A 21,225-nucleotide genomic window follows, 5' to 3' on the forward strand; every position below is an offset into this window, starting at 1 on the left:
GAAAATGGAGAGAAGAAATTAGCCAGAAAAGCAAATTTTCTTGATTATTTAAGAACAGAGATATTAAAATGCATGATGGACTTAATTAACAACAATATACTTAGTATTTTTTAAGTAACATAATTAAGAAAAATTTAAACAACAGATTATTCAATTATTTAAGACATCACATACTGCTTTTAAGAAAATGATGATTTGTACCTTTTAAGATATGTATTTTTTTTTTAATGCATTCACTTCTTAGAGCAACAAATGGCTAGATCTTCTAACCATGAAGATCTAGGACCTCCAGGAATTAAAATGGGAACCCAGTACGTTTCACCATCCTTTTGGTTCAAGGTGCCAGCATCACTTCAGCTATCATATAAGGCTGGCACAGCCTTCTTTGACAAGGGAAAAATACAGAGGATGTATCAGAGAGTGGGAAAAAATATTTTCAGGTTGGATTAAGAGAATGATATACTAGAAATGAGAGATGGAGGAAAAAACACCATGAAACTGAGAATGATGGTTAAGACAAAATTACACATCCGTGTTAAACAAAACAAACAAAATAACATATACACGTAAAAATAGTAACTTGGTTGAAATTCTGTAAGACCAAGAACAAATGACTGGGCTTGCTTGACACAGCTACCTAGGCCAGCATGGATTTCATACACATTCCAAAGGTGAGCGACTGAAAAGCAATTAGAAAGGGAGGAAATATAAATTTGGGTAATATTGGTAAACTGGTTTTTTCCAAAAAGTACCTTGGGTCTAGCTTATTTTAAAAAGATCCGTTCACAATATGCACACATATTTGCATGTGTAGGAGGAAAACTGCAGAACAGGACAGTCAGCTCTGTGTCTAGATAAGCATGTAGGTGTGGCGCAGACGTGGCTGGTGGTCAAATCCTTGCCAAGTGGGAGCTAGTTCTGTTTAAGCTTTCTAACATGTGAAAGCCATGTGTTACACCTTTTACACAAAGTATCTTCTGATAATTAACTAAAAATTTTATAAATGGGGATAGAGCCACATCTATGTTTTACTTTAGCCACCTGATGCGAAGAACCGACTCGTTGGAAAAGACCCTAATGATGGGAAAGACTGAAAGCAGGAGGAGAAGGGGACGACAGAGGATGAGATGGTTGGATGGCATCACTGATGCAATGGACGTGAGTTTGAGTAGGCTCCGGGAGTTGGTGATGGACAGGGAGGCCTGGTGTGCTGAAGTCCATGGGGTCACAGAGAGTCGGTATAAAAGCATAAAGTAAGCTCAAATAGCAGCTAATATCTATTAAAGAGAAAAAAATTGGCTACAACATGACTAAAAAATACGTAACACTGTGATAACATTAGGTTGTTGAAAAGGGTATGGAATATGAATTTGTTGACAGAACAGGCAGAATTTAGGACATGATTAGGAACAGTAATTAACTGCTTTTACAAGGGTTAACATCTCCCCTCAAATCACTGTATTCCACAAAATAAAAACACGTAGAGATTTCATTATCAATTTCCTAGTTATTATCTCAGCTAAGACCACACTGACCATGTGTAGTCTTTTGCTCTGTCACAATCACGAAATAATAACTTCAGCTTGCAAGTGAATTTCTTCTCAGTCTTCTGCAGCAGGGGTTACAAAAATATTGGAACTGATCTTGATTCTTCATTTAAGTTCTGCAAACTTCAAAATCAACTAAACTGCACCTTTCTAGATAACCTCTCAGTTGACAGATTCAGCAATTTAACTATACATACACTGTTAATTCACTCTTACACCATCCTTGAAAATAAAAAACTATTGTTTCTAGATAATTGATCTATGAAAATGCAAAGACAAATGTCATTTAGGGATCCCTTCAGTTAATAATATATTCCCATAAATGATTTTTAAAACTCCAAAATTTACAGTGCATAACTAAAAAAAAGTTACTGGTATTCAAAAATCAATAATTATACAAATTAACTGTGTTGCTGAGATTCCTCAGGAGGTACAAGTAATTTTTATAACACACAGGTGCTTTGAAACCAGAAGTCACAGAATTAAATGAGTTTCTCTCAGCTGATATTATACCAACCATTCAAAGCATGAATGGATTTCCAGTCTTTTTGTTCATGTTAGATGAATGAAAATGCCTTTCTTATAGGTACTTTTTAAAATGATGTTGGGCTAGTATCTAATAAAGCTTCAAAGTATGAAAAATATCCTAGCCTCTATAAATAACAGTAACCCAAATCCCAAGTGATCAGGTTGTTTTAAAGATTCTGTTCTTTACAATGTGTTTATATCTCTAAATACTGAAGCAAAGCTTTGCTTTTGAAGACTAGCTCCTGCCCTGTGTCACAAATCAACTGCAAAGAATGGGCTGGACTGAGGCTGACCATAGCAATGAAACCTCCAAGCCCACATTTACACCACAGCCCCGAGGAGAGTGCAGTTAATGATCACTATGCGAAGAAAATAAACATCCCATGAGACACAGGCACTGTGGAATGCCTAAGGAACAATTCTGTTAAAATAAATGACCAGAGAGGATCACAGAGGAAACCAGAGAGTCATATTATTTGCTCAGAGTCCACATTAATGCCATCCTTCTGACACACATAGAAGCTTCTTCAGAATGAACTTTTGTATAGTTTAATCCAACCCTAAAAAGCCAAGTAAAGCACAAAATATACTTTCTGAAACAGCGGAGACAATATCCAGTGAAGACTCACAGAAATAAGCTAAGAAAAGACATAAGAGCATGACATATAACCAATAGCTTACTGTTCATCAGTTCAGATAAAACTCAAAGAGCTAGACATATAAGAGAACACACTGGCTGAGTCCATTTATGTGAATTTTGGGAAAAATAACAATTTATGGTGAAAGAAGTCAGAATAATGATTACCTGAGAAGAGGAGATCACTGACTTGGAAGGAGCATAAGGAATCCTTGTTCATCACCTAGATCTCAGTGGTGGTTATATGCATGTATATACATGTAAAAATTTATAAGCTGGGCATCTAAGTGTACTTAATATACTTTATTACATGTATATCTCAACTGAAAATAAGATAAAGAACTTAAAACTGAAAATCCTCTCTCCAGCTAAATACTTTGTGAAGACACCATCTTCTAAACAGAGATACAGATACACACAAATACAGATACAGAATCCATTCAAAACTAAATTTTAAAAATCATAACAGCTCAGCACAAGCTTTTCTCTCTGCCAAATAGTGGTGAAGGTGTTGTCACATTTCATCTCATTCAAAACAGATGGAGATGACAAACAGAAGTATTTTAGGATAAAGACTGACAATGAAATCTTGGCAGTGGAATTTTCATCTTTTGTTCATCAAACAGAATTACATTATGCTAAACTGGACTATTGTTCAGCAAATATTCACTCCCTCTGTGGGCCTCCAAGGGAGTGTATTCTTCCACTCCGTTGAGGTTGGGCCTAGCTATGTGACTTGTGTGGCCAACTGGATGTTACGCTGCGTGACATAACAGAGCCTTGACATGATTCGTGCATTTAGACTTGTGCTACTGATGTTTGCCAACAGAATACGAGAGAGATACAGAGCAGGACCCAACTTACAGCTTCATACCTGAATCAGCCCAGTACAGTTCAGCAGAACCCTAGATAATCTGTAGAGGGATGCACAAGATATTAATGCTTGTTGCTTATAAAGCAATGAAATTCTGGGCAGTTTAACCCATGTTTTTCCCTTTGGGGAATTAAGAGCTTATTCACCCAGTGCTAGCAGCAGTGTGAGCAGAGCAAACAGCCTACAGCTGCTGCTCCTCTTTGGAATGATCTCAATTTAAGAAAGATTCATCTCCCCCATCTCCCGGGGCAGCCTGCACCCAATGACGCAGGAGTGTACAGGCTGAGGCCTTCATTCACACAACATCAGAGCCTACCTTCTCCCTCTGTTCAATTCTGCCTCCCTCCCTTCTCTTCCACAGGTGTAGATCCCAACAGCGCTCCGTAATATATTTCCAGCATTCAAATCTCATTGCAGAATCTGTTTCTCAGGAACCCAACATGTAACATTTTGGCAATGACAAAATGATACCCATATATATTCAGTACTAACTACTGATTTGTTCAGTTAATAGTTTTACAAAAATCTTATATGTGTAACTCCAGCACAATATACAGCATTCAGACTATCAAGTCTATTTTAAAATTAATGAGCATATGGTTTTTTCCAAGTAGAAATAGAAATTCTCATGACTAAACCTCAAACCATGATCAAGGCAAAATTTTTTATATGTAAGTAGTTATGCCATCCAATTAATTTTTGCTTCAGTGCACAGCCCTCAAAGGAAAAGCCTTCATTCATAATCAGATTTGTGGGGACCTGGTTGTCATTCATTCATATCTATCTATAAGACACCCAGAGACACGTTCTTCTGTGAACTCATACTTTCATTATTATCAAGAGAAAGCTCTAGGGGTGGCAGGCGATGGTAACCCCGTGGCCCTAATGTCACTTCCAAACTTACTTTGAGCATAACTGTGGGGTCTTCCCCCGGCTCTGATTCTAGACACAAACCAGACAAAGAATACAACTGTGTGGGGATACCAAAGAACACACAGCGCAGGCTAAGGTAATTCAGAAAGAGGAGGCGTGAGAGGCCAGCTTCCACACAGATCTGAGCTTTCACCTGGAGGGTATTATCCAAATGGCTACTAAAGAGAACAGACCAAACAGAAAGTCAGCTTCGTACTAAGCTAAGGTGAAAATGGGCAAGACCACTTTCACCTCCGAGGGAGCAAAACCCTTGGATATTCCAGGTCTTTGTGAGAATTACAATATGTTAAAATAATTGGTATCATACATGTTCTCTGACCAGAAGCCCCAAAGCAATTAAGATAGATTTATGAACTGCATTTCCTTGGAAATTAACTCCCTATCAACTGCAAAATTATAAATTAGGAAATACTTAGAACCAAGTGATAATGAAAATACTACATATTAAAATATGAGAGATAGAGGGACATTTATAATCCTAATTACTAATAACAGAAGAGTAGATAAATGATATTAATGAGCTAAAAATTGGTCTTGTAAAGTTGGTATAGGAATATCAGGGTAAAGCCAAAGAAGAAGGAAGAAAATAATAAATAGAAAACAAATATAAAGAAAATCAACTAACCGAAAATCTCATTCTTTCAGACAAGAAAAAGAATTTTCTGGCAAAACTATCAAGAAAAAAAATAAGAAATGTGACACATAAACAATAACAGGAATATTCCCAGGTGGCCCAGTGATTAGGATTCCAGGCTTTCACTGCAGAAGGCATGGTTTAATTTCTGGTCAGGAAACTAAGACCCCACAAGCTGCACAGCATGGCCAAAAAACAAACAAACAAAATTACTATGAAAGATTACGTTGCTAAATTTGAAAACCTAAGGAAAAACGGAAAATCTCCTGATGTAACTGACCAAAGGACTTAGAATAAAAACTTACTCTAATTATTAATCAAATTATAACCATATCCCAAATCAAGGGATATTCAAAGTAAATTGCCTATACTCTTCAAAATGCCATGGTCGCAAAAGATAAAAACAGTGAAGAACTGCTCAGGATTGAAGGTAATTAGAGATAAGACAACTAAATGCATTAAGTGATTCTCAAGTACATCTTGGACGAGAAAGAAAATTTTTTTCTCCTGACATTACTGAGACAACTAGCAAATCTGACTAAAGCCTTTAGATTAGATAACAGTATTATAACAATGTTCATTTCCTGAGTCTGAAAACTGTACTATGGTTAAGTGAGAAATGATCCTTGTTCTTTCAGGAAATACCTCCTCAAATACTGTGAAATAAAGGCACATCTATTCTGTAAGTAAGTAAGTAAGTAAGTAAGTGTTAGTCGCTCAGTCGTGCCTGACTCTTTGCGACCCCATGGACTGCAGCCCACCAGGCTCCTCTGTCCATGAGATTTTCTAGGTAAGGATACTGGAGTGGGTTGCCATTTCCTTCTCCAGATCTTCCCAACCCAGGGATCGAACCCAGGTCTCCTGCACTGGAGGCAGATTCTTTACCGACTGAGCTACAAGGGAAGCCCACAGTTCAGAAATAATATGAATATAGAGAAAGCATGATAAAAGAAACATGGTAAGTGTTAATATTGGGGAATCAGGGGTGAGGGGAGGACAGGAAGTCTTAGTACTATTTTTACATTATCTCAAAATACAAAAATAAAGTTTTAAGAAATATAACTGCAAGCCTTCACTAACGCACACTTATAAATTCAAATCTCTTCAACACGAACCCTCCACAAAGAAGTCAAAACAATTTTCACTATATTTCCCCATAGTTCAATTGTGCAGTGATTTTCTAATGTTTCTTATATTAGTATAAAATGCATGGGAGGAAAAGTCAAGTAAAAGGCAACATACACTGAAAACAATAAAACAAAACAAAAACAAATTTAAGCTCAAATTTAAAAGAAAGATGGATAAACAGATGCTTAACACAAGGACACAATTGCCCCCAAGACAGTTGGCAGTGTCTCTAAGGTCATTTTATATCATTTAAAAATTCTTACCAGCATTAGATCATCAGACGAAAAGAAAATGTGCTTAATGTAGTAAAGTATTGTCTTAATGCTGTATTTAGAAGGAAGGAAAATTTCATGTTTTGTTTGTTTTACTGCAGTGGCAATCCATTAGTTCAAATTCTAATTTTAGTCTTGGATACATGGATACTCAGAAGTACTCATAAGTTTTAGCAAAATGAGTTTTAAAAATTATATGAATTCTCATTTAATAATGTAAGTTAATGCCTAAAATGTTCACTAGATTTATATATTGTACTGAGTACAATTTCTTTAAATGATGTAATGACTGTGATTTCCAAACCGATCTCACTTCCCAGTACCCTCAAAGCCCTAAATGAAGTGTCTGACGTGAACAGGAATCACAAACAGTGAAGTGCATGGTGAACAGCTGGCATTTTAACAGAGTATCTGAGGGATAAAACTATTGTCGGTTAAATAAACTTTTTCTTATCAGAAAAATAAGTTATTTTTTCTAAGTTTTTCTTGATGGGAAAATTTTTTTTGTAAAAAGTATAGCTTGTTTTAAGCGGAAGGTCTTTAAACTATAAGTGATTTCTCTAACAATTATGTTAAAATGGTTAACATGTATGGTTAATCACAGCCTAATGATCACATTCAAACTTGATAATCTACTACAATGATAGTAAATATGGCATGAAAAAAACCCTTTCAGTCAATAATGCTATAAAATCAGAAGAAACTAAGACTCAACAAAGATGGGGAGAAGGAAATGCATCATTGTCATCATCAGCTCAAGAGTAACAACTAATATTTATTGAGCTCTCAGACACTGTTCTGAATGATCTACAAACATCATCCTGTTTAATCCTGAAGTTGATGCCACAAGGTAAGTCAGAGACAGGCTTTTCTGGAGACTGAAGGAGGACACGGAGGCACCGCCTGCTTTCCCTTCTAGTGAAGATGGGGCTGTGAGAGCCAGACGAGCTCAGTGTTTGTGAACATTACCTTAAATGAAGATACAGAAACTGCGGAACACAATCACTTCTGGAATACTGATGGAAGCTCAAAAAGACTTGTGACATAGCAATAAATGAGTGGCCTTCCACCCAATCTGGACAGTCAATGACACGGTGAGCTCTATGCCCCTCAAGAGAACCCAGGGGCCCAGGCCCAGGCCCAAGGTATACTCTGGCAAGCCAATGCAGTTCCATCAACTTCTATATGCTTGGATACATATATCAGCAACTAATAGGGGCATGTCTGCATATCCTCTTCTTGTCAATCTATAACCTCAGGGCAGAAAGATTTTATTATTACCATTGCTGAAGAGGAAGCTCAGACATAGTGAGGTTAAACAACTTGCACAAGGCTATATAGACCAAAAGCTATAGATCTAGAAGGAAAAAAACAAAGAATAAAAAAAGTACCTTCATTGTACACTCATGTTCATGGCAGCATTATTCACAAGAGCCAAAAGGTAGAAGCAACTCAAGTTCCTACTAACAGATGAATGGATAAACAAAATGTAATATGTACACACAATGGATTGTTATTCAGCCTTAAAAGGCAGAAATGCTGACATATACTACAACATGGATGAACTGTCTTGAAAACTGTTATGCTGAGCAAGCCACCAAAAGGTAAATATACGGTTCCACTTACATCAGGTACCCAAAGTAACCAACTTCAAAGAGATATAAAGTAGAATGGTGACTGGCAACGCCTGGGGACTGTTTGAAGGATCTGGGTTTTTACCCTAAGTGCAATGAAAAGACACAAAAATAAATAAAAAGACACTATCTTATATAAGATAAGGGACAGCAAAATCAAAGTTGCATTTTTAAAAGATCAGAAATAATACCGAAATTAGATATGTTCCAGCATGTGATTTTCTCCCTACTAAGTCAACCCTTTCTCAGAACCAGACTTTAGCATCAGGAAACCTAAGTTTCTAGGTTTATGTAAGTTATTTAACCATTATCTCTAATACAGTCCATCCTAAAAGATTTCTAAGGCCCCCTAAAATCAAAAAGCTTTGAGTCCTACTCTCCTACCTGTTTTGGCACTCAGAGTCCAGACAAAGGAGAAACCCGGTACTTCTGCAAATACCTGTTCTCAGAGACAGAGGCTTTACTCCAGCAATGGCTGCCTAATAATGCACGTGGCACTTGGCCCTGCCGCCCACAAGCATAAAGGAGCAGTCTAGAACGTCCACCAGCTATTACTTAACCAACCACCTCTCAGTCTACTTTGTTTCAAGGAATTTTGCATCCACAATGCAGGAGGAAAGGAGAATGAATGTAGGGATTGTTGTAAACTTTTTTTTTTTCTTTGCATATTATACTAAGTATATTTAACATTTTAGTGAAACGAAGGTGAAATCTATGAAGCCTCTGTGATGTCAATGTTTTAACAAACATAAATCTTATTATATGGCTTAGACTAGTAGGGTTTGAAATTCACAACCCAGCTATGTTTGTAACAGGTCTCAAAATGAGGAAGTTAGATCCAACAATCCTGCAGGCAGCACAATTACCTGCTCCCAAAATATTACTGGTGATTTGATAAACTGGCATAGACTGTCTTGGATAAGCAGATGTGTCAGCTGAGAGCTAACTGGAGTCCTCAGAGGACAAGTCACAGAGAAAACCACCTGAGCAGGGTGCCTAGGGCGCAGCAGCTCCACAGCCCTGCCCTTCTCCGTGCTCTCCAGATCCACAGTCTGGTCACCTGACAGAGAAAGGTACTAACCTGTGGCTCTGTGAACAATGAAAGCAAAATGAAAATCCAACTCTTCAAATTCAACTGGATGAAGCCATTGTCATTTAATGGCACAGAACAACTTAGCAAGCTTTCGCACATTATTCTTGGAAACAATCTTCAAAACTCATATTATCAACATAATATTAACTTTAAACCACTGCCATTCATTTTCATAGAAATGCCTTAAGATCTTGTATTTTAGCATCAAAGTAGTAGGCCCAGATACCACTGGGCAAACAGGATTAAAGGTGAAGGCATGACCTGTGAAATAATAAGAGGCAGTAACTTCTCCCTGCTTTCAAGACTTCTAAAAGATGTCAATTTTATGCAACTGAAAGTAATTCAATCGCAACACAAGAACATACAGAAAGTCCAAGAGAAGTTGAAGCTAGACTAGGTAGAGCAGGAAACCAAGACACATAAATGTTGTAGACAAAAAGAACCAATCGTCAGTGTTGCCTGATCTGAGACAGACAACGATGATGTTTAAACTCAAGCTACTTTAACAAGAACAAACCAGAAGAGGTAATCTGACGGAGAGAACTCCTCAGAAGGAGTCAAGATCCAAATCCTGTCTCTGAAACTGGCTGTACAAACAAGCTGTATACAAACACAATTTCCTAAGCCTCTGAGCATGCCGATGCTTAAAAAAATTATAATATAACACATAATTTAAGATAATAATGTAATTAAAAAGTGACTCCAAAGTGCTAAATACTAAACAAAATGCAAACAGAAGAGACGGTAACAACTGGAGTGTGAAAGCACCTACCAGAAGGCACGTAACAGGCGAGTACTGAAACCACACACACACCATGCGTTTAAACTAAGATATAAAGATTGCATCCCCTTTAAAATGTTTCTTTTTACAACGGCCTTCAACAGAACAAAAACAAATACTGAATCCTGAAGACTGCCCTCTTCCCCAAGAAATTCATACGCTGTCCCACCAGTTACCAGCAGTGGGAAGCAGAGAGTCGCCGCAGCTGTGAGCCAAGAGCCCACACACCTGCTCTTCACCTGTCAGACTGAATTTAAGGCAAATCCCAGCCCCAGCTGTCTTATCACAAGAGCTCTGTCCCACCTCAGGAACTGGCTTTGTATTCTCACTCCTCAGTGTAGAGGGAATTTGCTGGATTACAACAGGGATAGCACCCTCTCCCCCTTAATAATCTGGGAACCATTATCTTATAAGAACATTGTCAAATCACAAGAGACTGACTACATAAGTAACAGTTTCTCTACACAAGGCAAAATCATGCAACATTAGAAAAAAAATTTGCAGATTTTATATGAAACAGTGTTATGTTATAGTGTTAGGAAAAACATGAGGGAGAGGGGAGGCACAGTATAAAACGCTCTTTTTAAATGACTTCAACTCTATGTTAAAAACAAAGTCATGTGGAACTTATTATCAGGTATCAAAATTTAGTATAGTATGGTGCTTTCACAGGGACAAATAGGTCAATGAAACAAGAGACCAGATTAAGAATCCTAAGCATTTTTAGGATCAGGAAATAAGACAGAAGAGGCATTACAAAATTCTGAGGTAACAACAAATTCAATAAAAGATGCTGGAATAATTAATTTTCCATATGGAGAAAAAAATGAGACTGCTACCTCACTTCATTCTTAAAAATATAAACTCCAAATGTATTTGTCTTACATACAAAAAAAACTTCAAAACTATTAGAAAAAAAAGAATAATAATATAAGTGAAGAATGGACAAAGGATACATTAATCTAAAATACAAAAAAGAAAAAAATCTGAAGAGTCATTATGAAAACATGCTGCTGCTGCCAAGTCACTTCAGTCGTGTCCGACTCTGTGCGACCCCATAGACGGCAGCCCACCAGGCTCCCCCGTCCCTGGGATTCTCCAGGCAAGAACACTGGAGTTGGTTGCCATTTCCTTCTCCAATGCGTGAAAGTGAAAACTGAAAGTGAAGTCGAAGCCTCATTAAGTACTCAGGGAAATATAAATTAAAATAGCATGAGATTAGTAAAAAATTTTAGTCTGAACATACCAAGTGTCCAGGCGTTGAAGACAATGTAAGGAAATGGAGGTAGAAAGAAGTACAGTCATTTACTGCTTAAAGGATTACAAATTTCTAGTATGGTGTATAGAGTAATTTTGATGCATGTGGTCAAACTGAAAATGAGCACTACCCTATGAATCACTATGAATAATTATTCCAATTCTAATTACAGCCTAGAAAGCTGGCACACATGCTCAGAAAGGACATGGGTTAGAATTCCCAATGCAGCATCATGGGTAATAGCAACGGGAAAATGCTTTTCAAGCACTCCAGATGTTCACTGATTGGTGAAAGAATACATATATAATATGGAGTAGTATTCTGTGAAAGTATACTACAAGTATTACCAACCAGTAAAAGTGAGTGAAGGAGGTATATATTTATTAACATGGCGCCATCTCATCAATAAACAAATAGCAAAATGTAACAAAGTAAACGTAAACACATGTAAGACAATGTTTATGTTGTTTTTGGAAACATCAATACATAGCACAACTAGAAAAACAGGACTAGATACACAGTACACTTGATACAGCAGCTGCCTCTTCTCAGGAGGCAGTGATGATCAGGGTCAGAAGTACAGACAGAGGATGGGGAATAAGATTAGGGAGAGAATATTAGAGATTTCATCAATAAGATAGTGGTAGAATGACTCATTGGAAAAGACCCTGATGCTGGGAAGGACTGAAGACAGGAGGAGCAGGGGACGGCAAAGGATGAGATGGTTGGATGGCATCACCGACTCGATGGACTTAAGTTTGAGCAAGCTCCAGGAGTTGGTGATGGACAGGGAGGCCTGGCGTGCTGCAGCTCTGGGGTTGCAAAGACTCAGCACAACTGAGCCACTGAACTGACTGATAGTGGTGGAAAAACCGTTTACTCCAAAGAACTAAATAAAATACTAAAATCTGCTTTATGTGGCATTGCATGGTATTTTATTATTATTTTATCCTCTGTACTATTCTATAATTTGCTAGTATATTGTTTACAATGCATAGAAAGTGGCTGAAAGGAAACATAACAAAACGATAAGAATATTCTACTTTGGGTAATGAGGACAAAACTTTTTTTTTTTGGTTGCTGCTGTACTTTATTTTTGAATTTTTTCAGAATTGGGGAAAATTTTATATGTACAGATAGTGATTAGATTCCATGTAGTTCTGATTCATATAAACTCACACATATACTTTTGCATCTAAAAATGCTAAGCAACCAAAATACAAACCTATCTTGAAACCCCTAAATTTTCATAAAAAATAATGTAGAAACAAGATAATAAAACTCTTTTCTATAAATAGTATTCTAGTCTCTGAGAAAGGATAAAGAAAAAGGTTCCTTAAAGACTACAGACTATTAATGTTTACACCTCTAACTGTACAAAAACACAAGAAAGCTTTGTAAGAAACAAATTTGTCACACATTCTAGTACAAGTTTTTATATTATCATGATAAATATTTTGTGTAAAACATTTGAAACTGAAGTATAACGAGAAAGTAATAAAACCTGTAATTGTACTCCATCAGAAAACAAAACGCTAACTTTTATTATCTGTAACGAATATCAAACAACTTAACCTTGTCAAACCTCAGTTTTCCCATTTGTACTAATAACATGAGTATCATACCATGCCTATCTCAGAGGGAGTGGAAATCAATACAGTAAGGAAGTTCAAAAGGCAAAAATATGCAGGTCTGCTTTGCTGGAGGGTGCAGAGCAAGAAGCAAGTGCCAAGCTCTAGCCATAGCAGGCATCAGTGGTGTAATTAAACTGAATGTGGAAAGCCTCATTTGATCACCAAGGGAAGAAAGGAAACAGTCCTAAAAGATAGCAACCATAATATAATGAAATAATTTGGGAAAACAGAACTTTTTGCTAATGAACAGACAAAAGAAAAAAAAACTTTAAATACTGATACTAAATGGTCACTTTCACTTAAAAAAATTGTAAAGCACTACATGTGAGCTACAAACATTTATGTACATAGACATAGTACATCAAAAAAGCACAAAAGTCAAGACAGGTGGATCAGAATATTGAACTGTTTTCTCCAAAATGTTTTGTTTTAAATCATTTTGTGCCCACTCAGTGAACAGTCATTCCTGCTTGTCTCAGTTCACAAACACAAGGGGGTGACTTAAAAATGAGACAGCCCAGTTAACTGACCAGCCAAGCCAATCCAACCTAACGGCAGGGCTCAGAGCCGGGAAGTTCTCTGGTCTATAACATTGCTGTATCAGCTGTTAAATTAAACAAGCAGCAGAAGAAATAATAAGCCCCAAATTTCAAACAGCATCTTACCAGGGTGATGTCTCGAGAAGCTGCAGCTGCACTCATATGCAAACTAGGTTGCCTTACAGAACTGCTACAATCAAGGGCTCGAGCAAATGTCCCAACAGCACTGGATAAAAGAGGAAAGGTTAAGGCACTGTTGTTCTTTTATCTTGAAAGAAAAAAAAATCTGGGTAGTAAATGAACAATTGTAATAGCCAAACAAGTTCTTTGATGTTTAAGAATCAAATATCAGATTAAAAAGTATCTTCTTTACAATTTAAGAAATGACAAGCCAATTCACTATACATATAGGTCATTATAATTAAGAAGTTTGTGTGGCATTAACAAGGGAAAGATCTATAGTGAAATTTCATGTAGTTAACAATTTGGTACACAACTGTGTTTCAAAAATGAGATATACATTAGATGCAGAGTTTGACTATTACTGTAAAGCAAGTTGTGACCACCTTTTTATCCCAAATGGTGAAAGTGGAGTAACGTTTTTCCCTTGAAATGAGATATCATCAACTGTAGCAACCTATTACAACTGCAGTTATATATTCCTTTAAGGAATATGTAACAGATTTCCATTTAAGGAAAGAAAAACAATGATCACAATACTGATTTAAATTTAATGATTTACAAGGCGTTCCCAAATATAGAGAACTCTAACTTCAAGAAATGAAACATGAAGAGAAGATTTCCTGCTTGTTGTCTACGCTTTAACATGTTAGCTGAGGAAGATTTTTTTTTAAGGTTTTAATTAAAATATAAAACACGTGCAAAAAGTACACACTGTACCACTCTTTCGTTACCACAAAGTCAATGCATCCATGTCACCAGCACGCAGGTTGAGACCCGGATCCTGACAGCACTCAGGTGACTCTTTGTGCTCCTTCCCAGTCACTGCGCTTCCCCAAGGGGAGCAAGCATCCCATATTCTAACGCCCAAGATGAGTTTTGCTCAACAGAGAACTTAAACAGAATCACGCACTGTGCACTCTTCATAACCAGCTTCTTTTGTTCAAAACCATGTTTGTGGGTTCACCTGTGTTGCCTGCTGTAGCTGTGTTCATTCGTCTTCCTTGCTATGGAGCATTACTTGGCATGGTGTCCCACCCCAACCCTACTGTTGATAAACATTTGTTTCCAGTCTGGGGCTACTACGGATAGTACCACTGCTGCCATCTGTATACATATCTTTTGGCACACAGATGTATGCATTTCTGCTGGGTATATATTTAGGACTGAAACTTTAGGGATGTGTGTGTTAGATGACAGCAAATAGTTTTCCAGAGCAGCTGTACCAACTTGCACCACAACCAATAGGATATGTGGGTACTGGTCGCCCCACCTCTTCACCAATGCTTGGCACTGGAATGTGCAGTGGTACTTAACTGGGTCTTAATTTGTACTTAGATTTAAAAAAAAAAAAAAAACTTGAAAAAGATACTGGGAGTATCTCCTTGGTGCCTCTCATGCTGGCTTCAAGAAAAAAGAAAACATGGCCCTTGGCAATCAGGAAAAGGAAAGAACAATAAATTTGAAACTGCAAAGCCTACTAAATAAACCAAAATCCAGGTAACCTGTCTGGAGACTCCAGGCCAGCGATTCCACCAATAATTCAGTCCCAAATCTTCAGTCTCATCTGTTTCACTGATTGGCTCCTCCCCAGCAATGTACACTAACCAAGTCTCTCCATCTAATCAGTTAGTGGCTAGGCTTCCAGGCTCTGGAGTCTGAATGCCTAGCCACCAATAAGTGCATAACTTCCATGGTGACCAACACTGTGAACAGTACAAAGGATGGCCAAGGGCTTCTGTCCTTTGCATTATGACAAACATTCAACAAAAAACTAGAGAATATAATGGAGATGATTATAATCATGTCCAGATCTACCTCATTCTATTATTTTGCCATGTTTGAAGCAATAAGTATATACTGTACAGCACAGGGAAATACAGCCATTTCCCTGTAATAACTTTAGATGGAATATAATCTACAAAAATACTGAACCACTATGTTGTACACCTGAAACTAATATACTATTGTAAATCAAACATATTTCAATAAAATAAATAAATCAAAAACTAAGCTAAAACAGGTAATATTTTGCCACATCTGGTTCATTCTTTAAGGAAATAAATATTATAATTTCATTAGAGCCCCCATATACATTCCCAGAACTCATACATGCATACATAATATACATGTGCATACATAAGCCCATTAATGAAATAATAAGACATTGTTTGCATATTGTAAATTTTTTCTTTAAAGTCTTTATTGAATTTGTTACAATACTGCTTCTGATTTTTTGGTGACAGGCATATGGGATCTTAACTCGCCAGCTAGGGTTTGAACCCATACCCCCTTCATTGGAAGGCAAAGTCTTAATTAACCACTGGACCACCAGGGAAGTCCCCACTGTAAACTTTTTTTTTATCAGTTGATCATACTTTTTCTTTATTCAATACTATTTTTGAGGTTTATCTCTGCTACATATAGCCCCATTTCATTCTTTTAATTAAATTCATTTTAATTGTTGTAAATACTCCATTACTAAATAAACCTCAATTCACTCATCAACTGCTTACTGATGTGCTTTTAGGTTTTTTCCAATTTTTTTGCTATGACAATGCTATGATAATATCTTTTACTTGTTTTGCAGCAATTCCTTCAAGAACATCATTTACTTTTATAATTGAAAAAATAAAACTAAACTTCTAAAAAACAAAACAAAAAAACTAGACTTCTATCCCATTCATTTTCTCAAGAAAAGGGGCAGGGGGCACACAAGACAGTTGGGGAGCCGGACTCAGAACTCACAGGAAAGCCTTACACCCAGCAAACGACCTTACTCACGTGTGGCTGCAATCAGAGGTGCACATGATTACTTACACCTGGATAGTCCCTCAATGGCTTAAAGGAGATCACTGCTTTAATTAAAGATACGGGATTTCAGCTGTTGAATTTCTTTATAATTTTTTGTAGTGCTTAAATTTTTACAAGGAGCATTAATTTTCTTAATCAACAAAAATTAATCTATTTTCATTTTTAAAACAAAAACTAATGCCAATAAATCAATATTATTAAAATAAATAAATAAATCATAGTATTTAGGAAGTAATGTGATACATGTTAGGCTTTCTTACACAGAAGAATACAACCAATGGAAAAAAGCAGAACACAAACGAAAGGAAAACTCATAAATTTTCTATGAATTCTTTTATATTACACACGTGTGTGTGTGTGTGTGTGTGTGTGTGTGTGTGAATCTTGACTAAACAGTGCCATACTCACCGGGCTACAACTAAAAATTGGTCAATCTGTCGGTCTGTAAGTGGGCTATTTGGGTCCCAAACTTTCACTTCCAATTTTGACTGTTCTCTCTCATCTGATTCTCCTGTCCAAGAAGAAAGAAAATGGAGTCTTGTTACTCATAAGGCACATACACTGCCACACATGATTGATGACTGTGGTCACCACGACATTAAAACTGTAAGGTAAATGTTCATGGTTTGTGTACATTTCTTCAGATAGCAGATGTAGAACACTCTGTAAAGAGAATGTTGATAACACAACCAAACTAACCATGTGATGTCTTCACTTAGTCATCAACATGTCTTTCCTGAGTATTCTAAGCCTTGCTAAGGGAGATAGAGACTGAAAAGAAAGCTCTCATGCAAGACACTCAAACAATGGTAAAACTTACTCATAAAGAACTATGACACAAACGAACAGGAATAGGTGTCACAGAGACACACACACGACTGCAAGATCCTGAAGAGGAGAGAAACATTTCAGGTCAGCTAGGGAATGATGTCATGCGCGAAGGGGCATTCCTGATAAAAACTGAAGGGTGTGAATGCACTGGCAGGGGGAGAGAACTGAAAGTAAATGAGAATAGGAACAAAGTCCTGGGGTTTTAAGATGTGGTAGAAAAGTAGCAAACTTTGTCAGGAATGCATGTATCAAAGGGAACGAGGACAGACAGCTGTAAGAAGTGGGTTATAAAAATACTACTGAAGATGCTGCACAGGTTTTCTGAATAGATGTCTGTTTGGAAGTAATACGAAGCCCTTGCCTTTTTAGCAGGAGAGTGTCAAAACGAGAGCCAAATTTCACATCTCACACTTAGCAATGGAGCAATTTGCTCTACAGAGATACGTGATACAGACAGAGAGACAAGGTACTGACAGGGACAATAAAGAGCCTGGAGAGAACATTTAGGGACATCAATGACAGACTGGTATACCGGGAAGGTTTCCAGTCTTGAGAATTACTTAGACAGTGTTGGCATTAACAGAAAAAAGGAAACAAGAGACTGAGGGAAAGACTGAGGCTAATACAAGATGCTTTGTTTTAGGAATGTGTCACAAGGAGACAGAACCATCACTCAAGATATCATGTTAGGACAAAGGATAGTAATGGACTGGACAGACAACTGGATTCTAATTTATAGCTATGAATTGTTTTGGTTTTGATCACAGCATGTTAATATCAAGCAGAGTGACTTGCACTGAATGACAGGCTCTGAGGCTGAACATCCCCTGGCGGCTGATGAATCCAGGCTATGGGCTTATAATGTGTTCCCTCCGAGGCTGGGAGGAAGCAGGAACTGAGGTTCAGGAGGAGAAAGAGGGATGGCAGAATCTGCCACCAGACCATCTGCAGTCTCCTAATCACAGCCGCTGCTGTCAGGGGCGGGGAGTGGGGGCGGGCCTGTCCATCGCTCCCTTTTCAAAGGCAGGTAGGTAACCAAAACGCAAATTGCCACCACCAACAAAAGAAGCACAGACAGACCAGAGTAAATACCAGTCCAAAGACATATAAGGTGTTTAAAAGGATTTTGGTTTTCATTATTTTTCCTTACAATGCATGCTGAGCCACAACATTTAACTGATTCATTTTAAAAAACCAGTTACAAACCCCAAAGTCTGTAAACATGAAACTTCTGAAAGAAAAATGATGCAATTTTACTTCCCTGTATCTTTAAGAAACATACTTTTAAGATGAACAGTAACAGTCAAAAAATATATATTAAATCTACATTTGTAATCTGTATTTTCAAATAATACAAAATGAAATGAAGATGATATTCAATATGAAGCCCCTTCTATTATATATTCCAAGATGTAAGGCTAATAAAACTGATCATTGACTTTTCAAATTCGAGTTAGTTAAACTGATAAACTTCAATCCTATCCATACATTTTGTAGCATACAGAATAAAGAGAATTCAGTATAAGAATTCTAAATAAATTTGCTATAAACAATAATAAACCACTCTTGAGTGTCTTTCTACTAACAACTGAAACATACAATACCATGGGATGGGAACAAAAATAACAAGAACAACAACAAAAATACAGAATGTTCTGTTTAAAGGCACTCTAGACAATTCCTCATTTGGGATTCACCACATACCACATTTATATCAGTTTAATTCCTTTTCACAAGGGAAAATCTTTTAAGAAGCTCTAGAATCTGTATAACCAAATACTCAACAAACCTAACAGCAATCTGGAGAATGGTCTTGGGGAATGTACTATGAGCCAAAGACAGAACCAAGATGAGTTCTATGCTCTGGCCATATTCATTCGAGTCACGGCAACAATCTCACTTTCCTCCTCCATTTATGATAATCTGGGCAATTCCAATCTACTCTGGTCCCACATTCACCCATGAAGATCTCTCTAATCTGTGAATTCCTACAAACTGTATTTACCAACTAATTACATGATTACATACAGCATCCTATTTTTTGCTTCATATGTTCCTCTTCATAATTTTGAAAAAATATAGATTCAGCGATGATTTTAAATGTTCACTCTAACCCTTCAACTACAGTTTAAGATTTCTAGAAAGTAATGACAAACTATTTCTTAAGAATGCCCCAAAAGAGCACAAAATGTTCTTCAAAGACAGGAAGAACTAAAGCTGTATGAAGATGGTATCTTATCCCTCCTTTGATGGACAATTAGGTACATTCTTTGTTCTAAATATAATTCATTTTCTCTACAAAAACCATCAGAATATACTATATTCAATTCAGAAACACAGATCCCATTTATCACTATTTTTTTAACGCTATAAAAGTTCTGGGCATTGTTTTAAGTTATGCGTCAAAGGAATAATAAGTTACTAGAAACAAATACTGTGTTATATAACTTCTATGTGGAATCTTAAAAGCCAAATTCGCAAATACAGAGTAGAATGGTGGTGATAGGGGGCTGGAAAGGGGGTCGGGGGGAACAGGGAGATTTTGCTCCAGGAGACACAACAGTAGGTAATGCATGGCATAGTGATTACAGACAGCAATACTTTTATTATCAACATAAACTTCAAAGTTGCTAAGAGCCTAGATCTTTCTTACCACCACAAAAAAGAAGTAATGATTATATGACACAATAGATAGCTAATGCTTTGGTGGTTATCAAACTGCACCATATAAATGTAATCATATGAAAACATTAAACATACACTGTTATATGACAATTATATCCTAATAAAAATAGGTTTTAAAAATAAATTATAAGAAAAAATAAAAAAAAGAATATATAAAACTGAATGGCATTCCAAAGAGAATGAAAACAAAAATGTAGAAAAATAAAATTAGATAAATAAATCACATATATTATGCCAACAAAAATACAAAACACTAAGAAACAAAATTGAAAGTGGTGTTAGTGGTAAAGAACCTATCCGCCAATGCAGGAGATATTAGAGACATGGGTTCGAACCCTGGGTCCAGTAAACCAACTGGAGAAGGGAATGGCCCACTCCAGTATTCTTGTCTGGAGAATCCCATGGACAGGGGAGCCTGGTGGCTACAGTCCCTGAGGTCACAAAAAGTTGGACATGACTGAAGCAACTTAGCACTCATGTTTATATAAAGAAATTACAAGACTTTCAGAAAATATAAGATGACAAGTACAGAAGATTTCAAAATCTTCAGTTCAGGTGCTCAATCGTGTTTCCCGCTTGGCGACCTCATGGATTCTAGCACACTAGACTTCCCTGTCCATCACCAACTCCCAGAGCTTGTTCAAACTCATGTCCATCGAGTCAGTGATACCATCCAACCATCTCATCCTCTGTCCTCCCCTTCTCCTCCTGCTTTCAATCTTTCCCAGCACCAGAGTCTTTCCCAAGGAGTCGATTCTTCGCATCAGGTGACCAAAGTATTGGAGTTTCAGCCTCAGCATCAGTCCTTCCAATGAACATACAGGACTGATCTCCTTTAGGATTGACTGGTTGGATCTCCTTGCAGTCCAAAGGACTCTCAAAGAGTTTTCTCCAACACCACAGTTCAAAAGCATCAATTCTTCAGCACTCAGCTTTCTTTATAGTCCAACTCTCACATCCATACATGACTACTGGAAAAACCATAGCCTTGACTAGACGGACCTTTGTTGGCAAAGTAATGTCTCTGCTTTTGAATATGCTGTCTAGGTTGGTCATAGCTTTTCTTCCAAGGAGCAAGTGTCTTTTAATTTCATGGCTGCAGTCACCATGTACAGTGATTCTGGAACCGCAACAAATAAAGGCTGACACTGTTTCCATTATTTCCCCATCTATTTCCCATGAAGTGATGGGACCAGATGCCATGATCTTCGTTTTCTGAATGT

At 37.1% G+C, this 21,225-nt stretch overlaps 1 protein-coding gene across 27 annotated transcripts in view; it reads right to left on the reverse strand.

The window, feature by feature from the left end:
- Positions 1-21,225, reverse strand: part of MTA3 (metastasis associated 1 family member 3) — a 213,819-nt gene that overhangs the window by 51,396 nt on the left and 141,198 nt on the right. For 26 of the 27 annotated variants that reach the window (XR_015137062.1, XR_015137063.1, XR_015137066.1 and 23 more), the window contains 2 exons: positions 16,895-16,997; positions 13,619-13,718 (listed from right to left, as the gene is read on the reverse strand). Coding sequence is in view for 20 of the 27 variants with exons in the window: in XM_086327254.1 (XP_086183380.1) it covers positions 13,619-13,718; positions 16,895-16,997 (203 nt within the window). In the remaining 7 variants the exon portion in view is untranslated. Of the gene's footprint in view, positions 1-10,052; positions 10,216-13,618; positions 13,719-16,894; positions 16,998-21,225 lie in introns of those variants that run through there. The other variant, XM_086327270.1, reaches the window with a different exon arrangement.

Source organism: Bos grunniens, chromosome 11 (assembly GCF_055505025.1).
Source record: "Bos grunniens cultivar Pamir isolate PY7600 chromosome 11, Bosgru_T2T1.0, whole genome shotgun sequence".
NCBI classification, from domain to species: domain Eukaryota; kingdom Metazoa; phylum Chordata; class Mammalia; order Artiodactyla; family Bovidae; genus Bos; species Bos grunniens.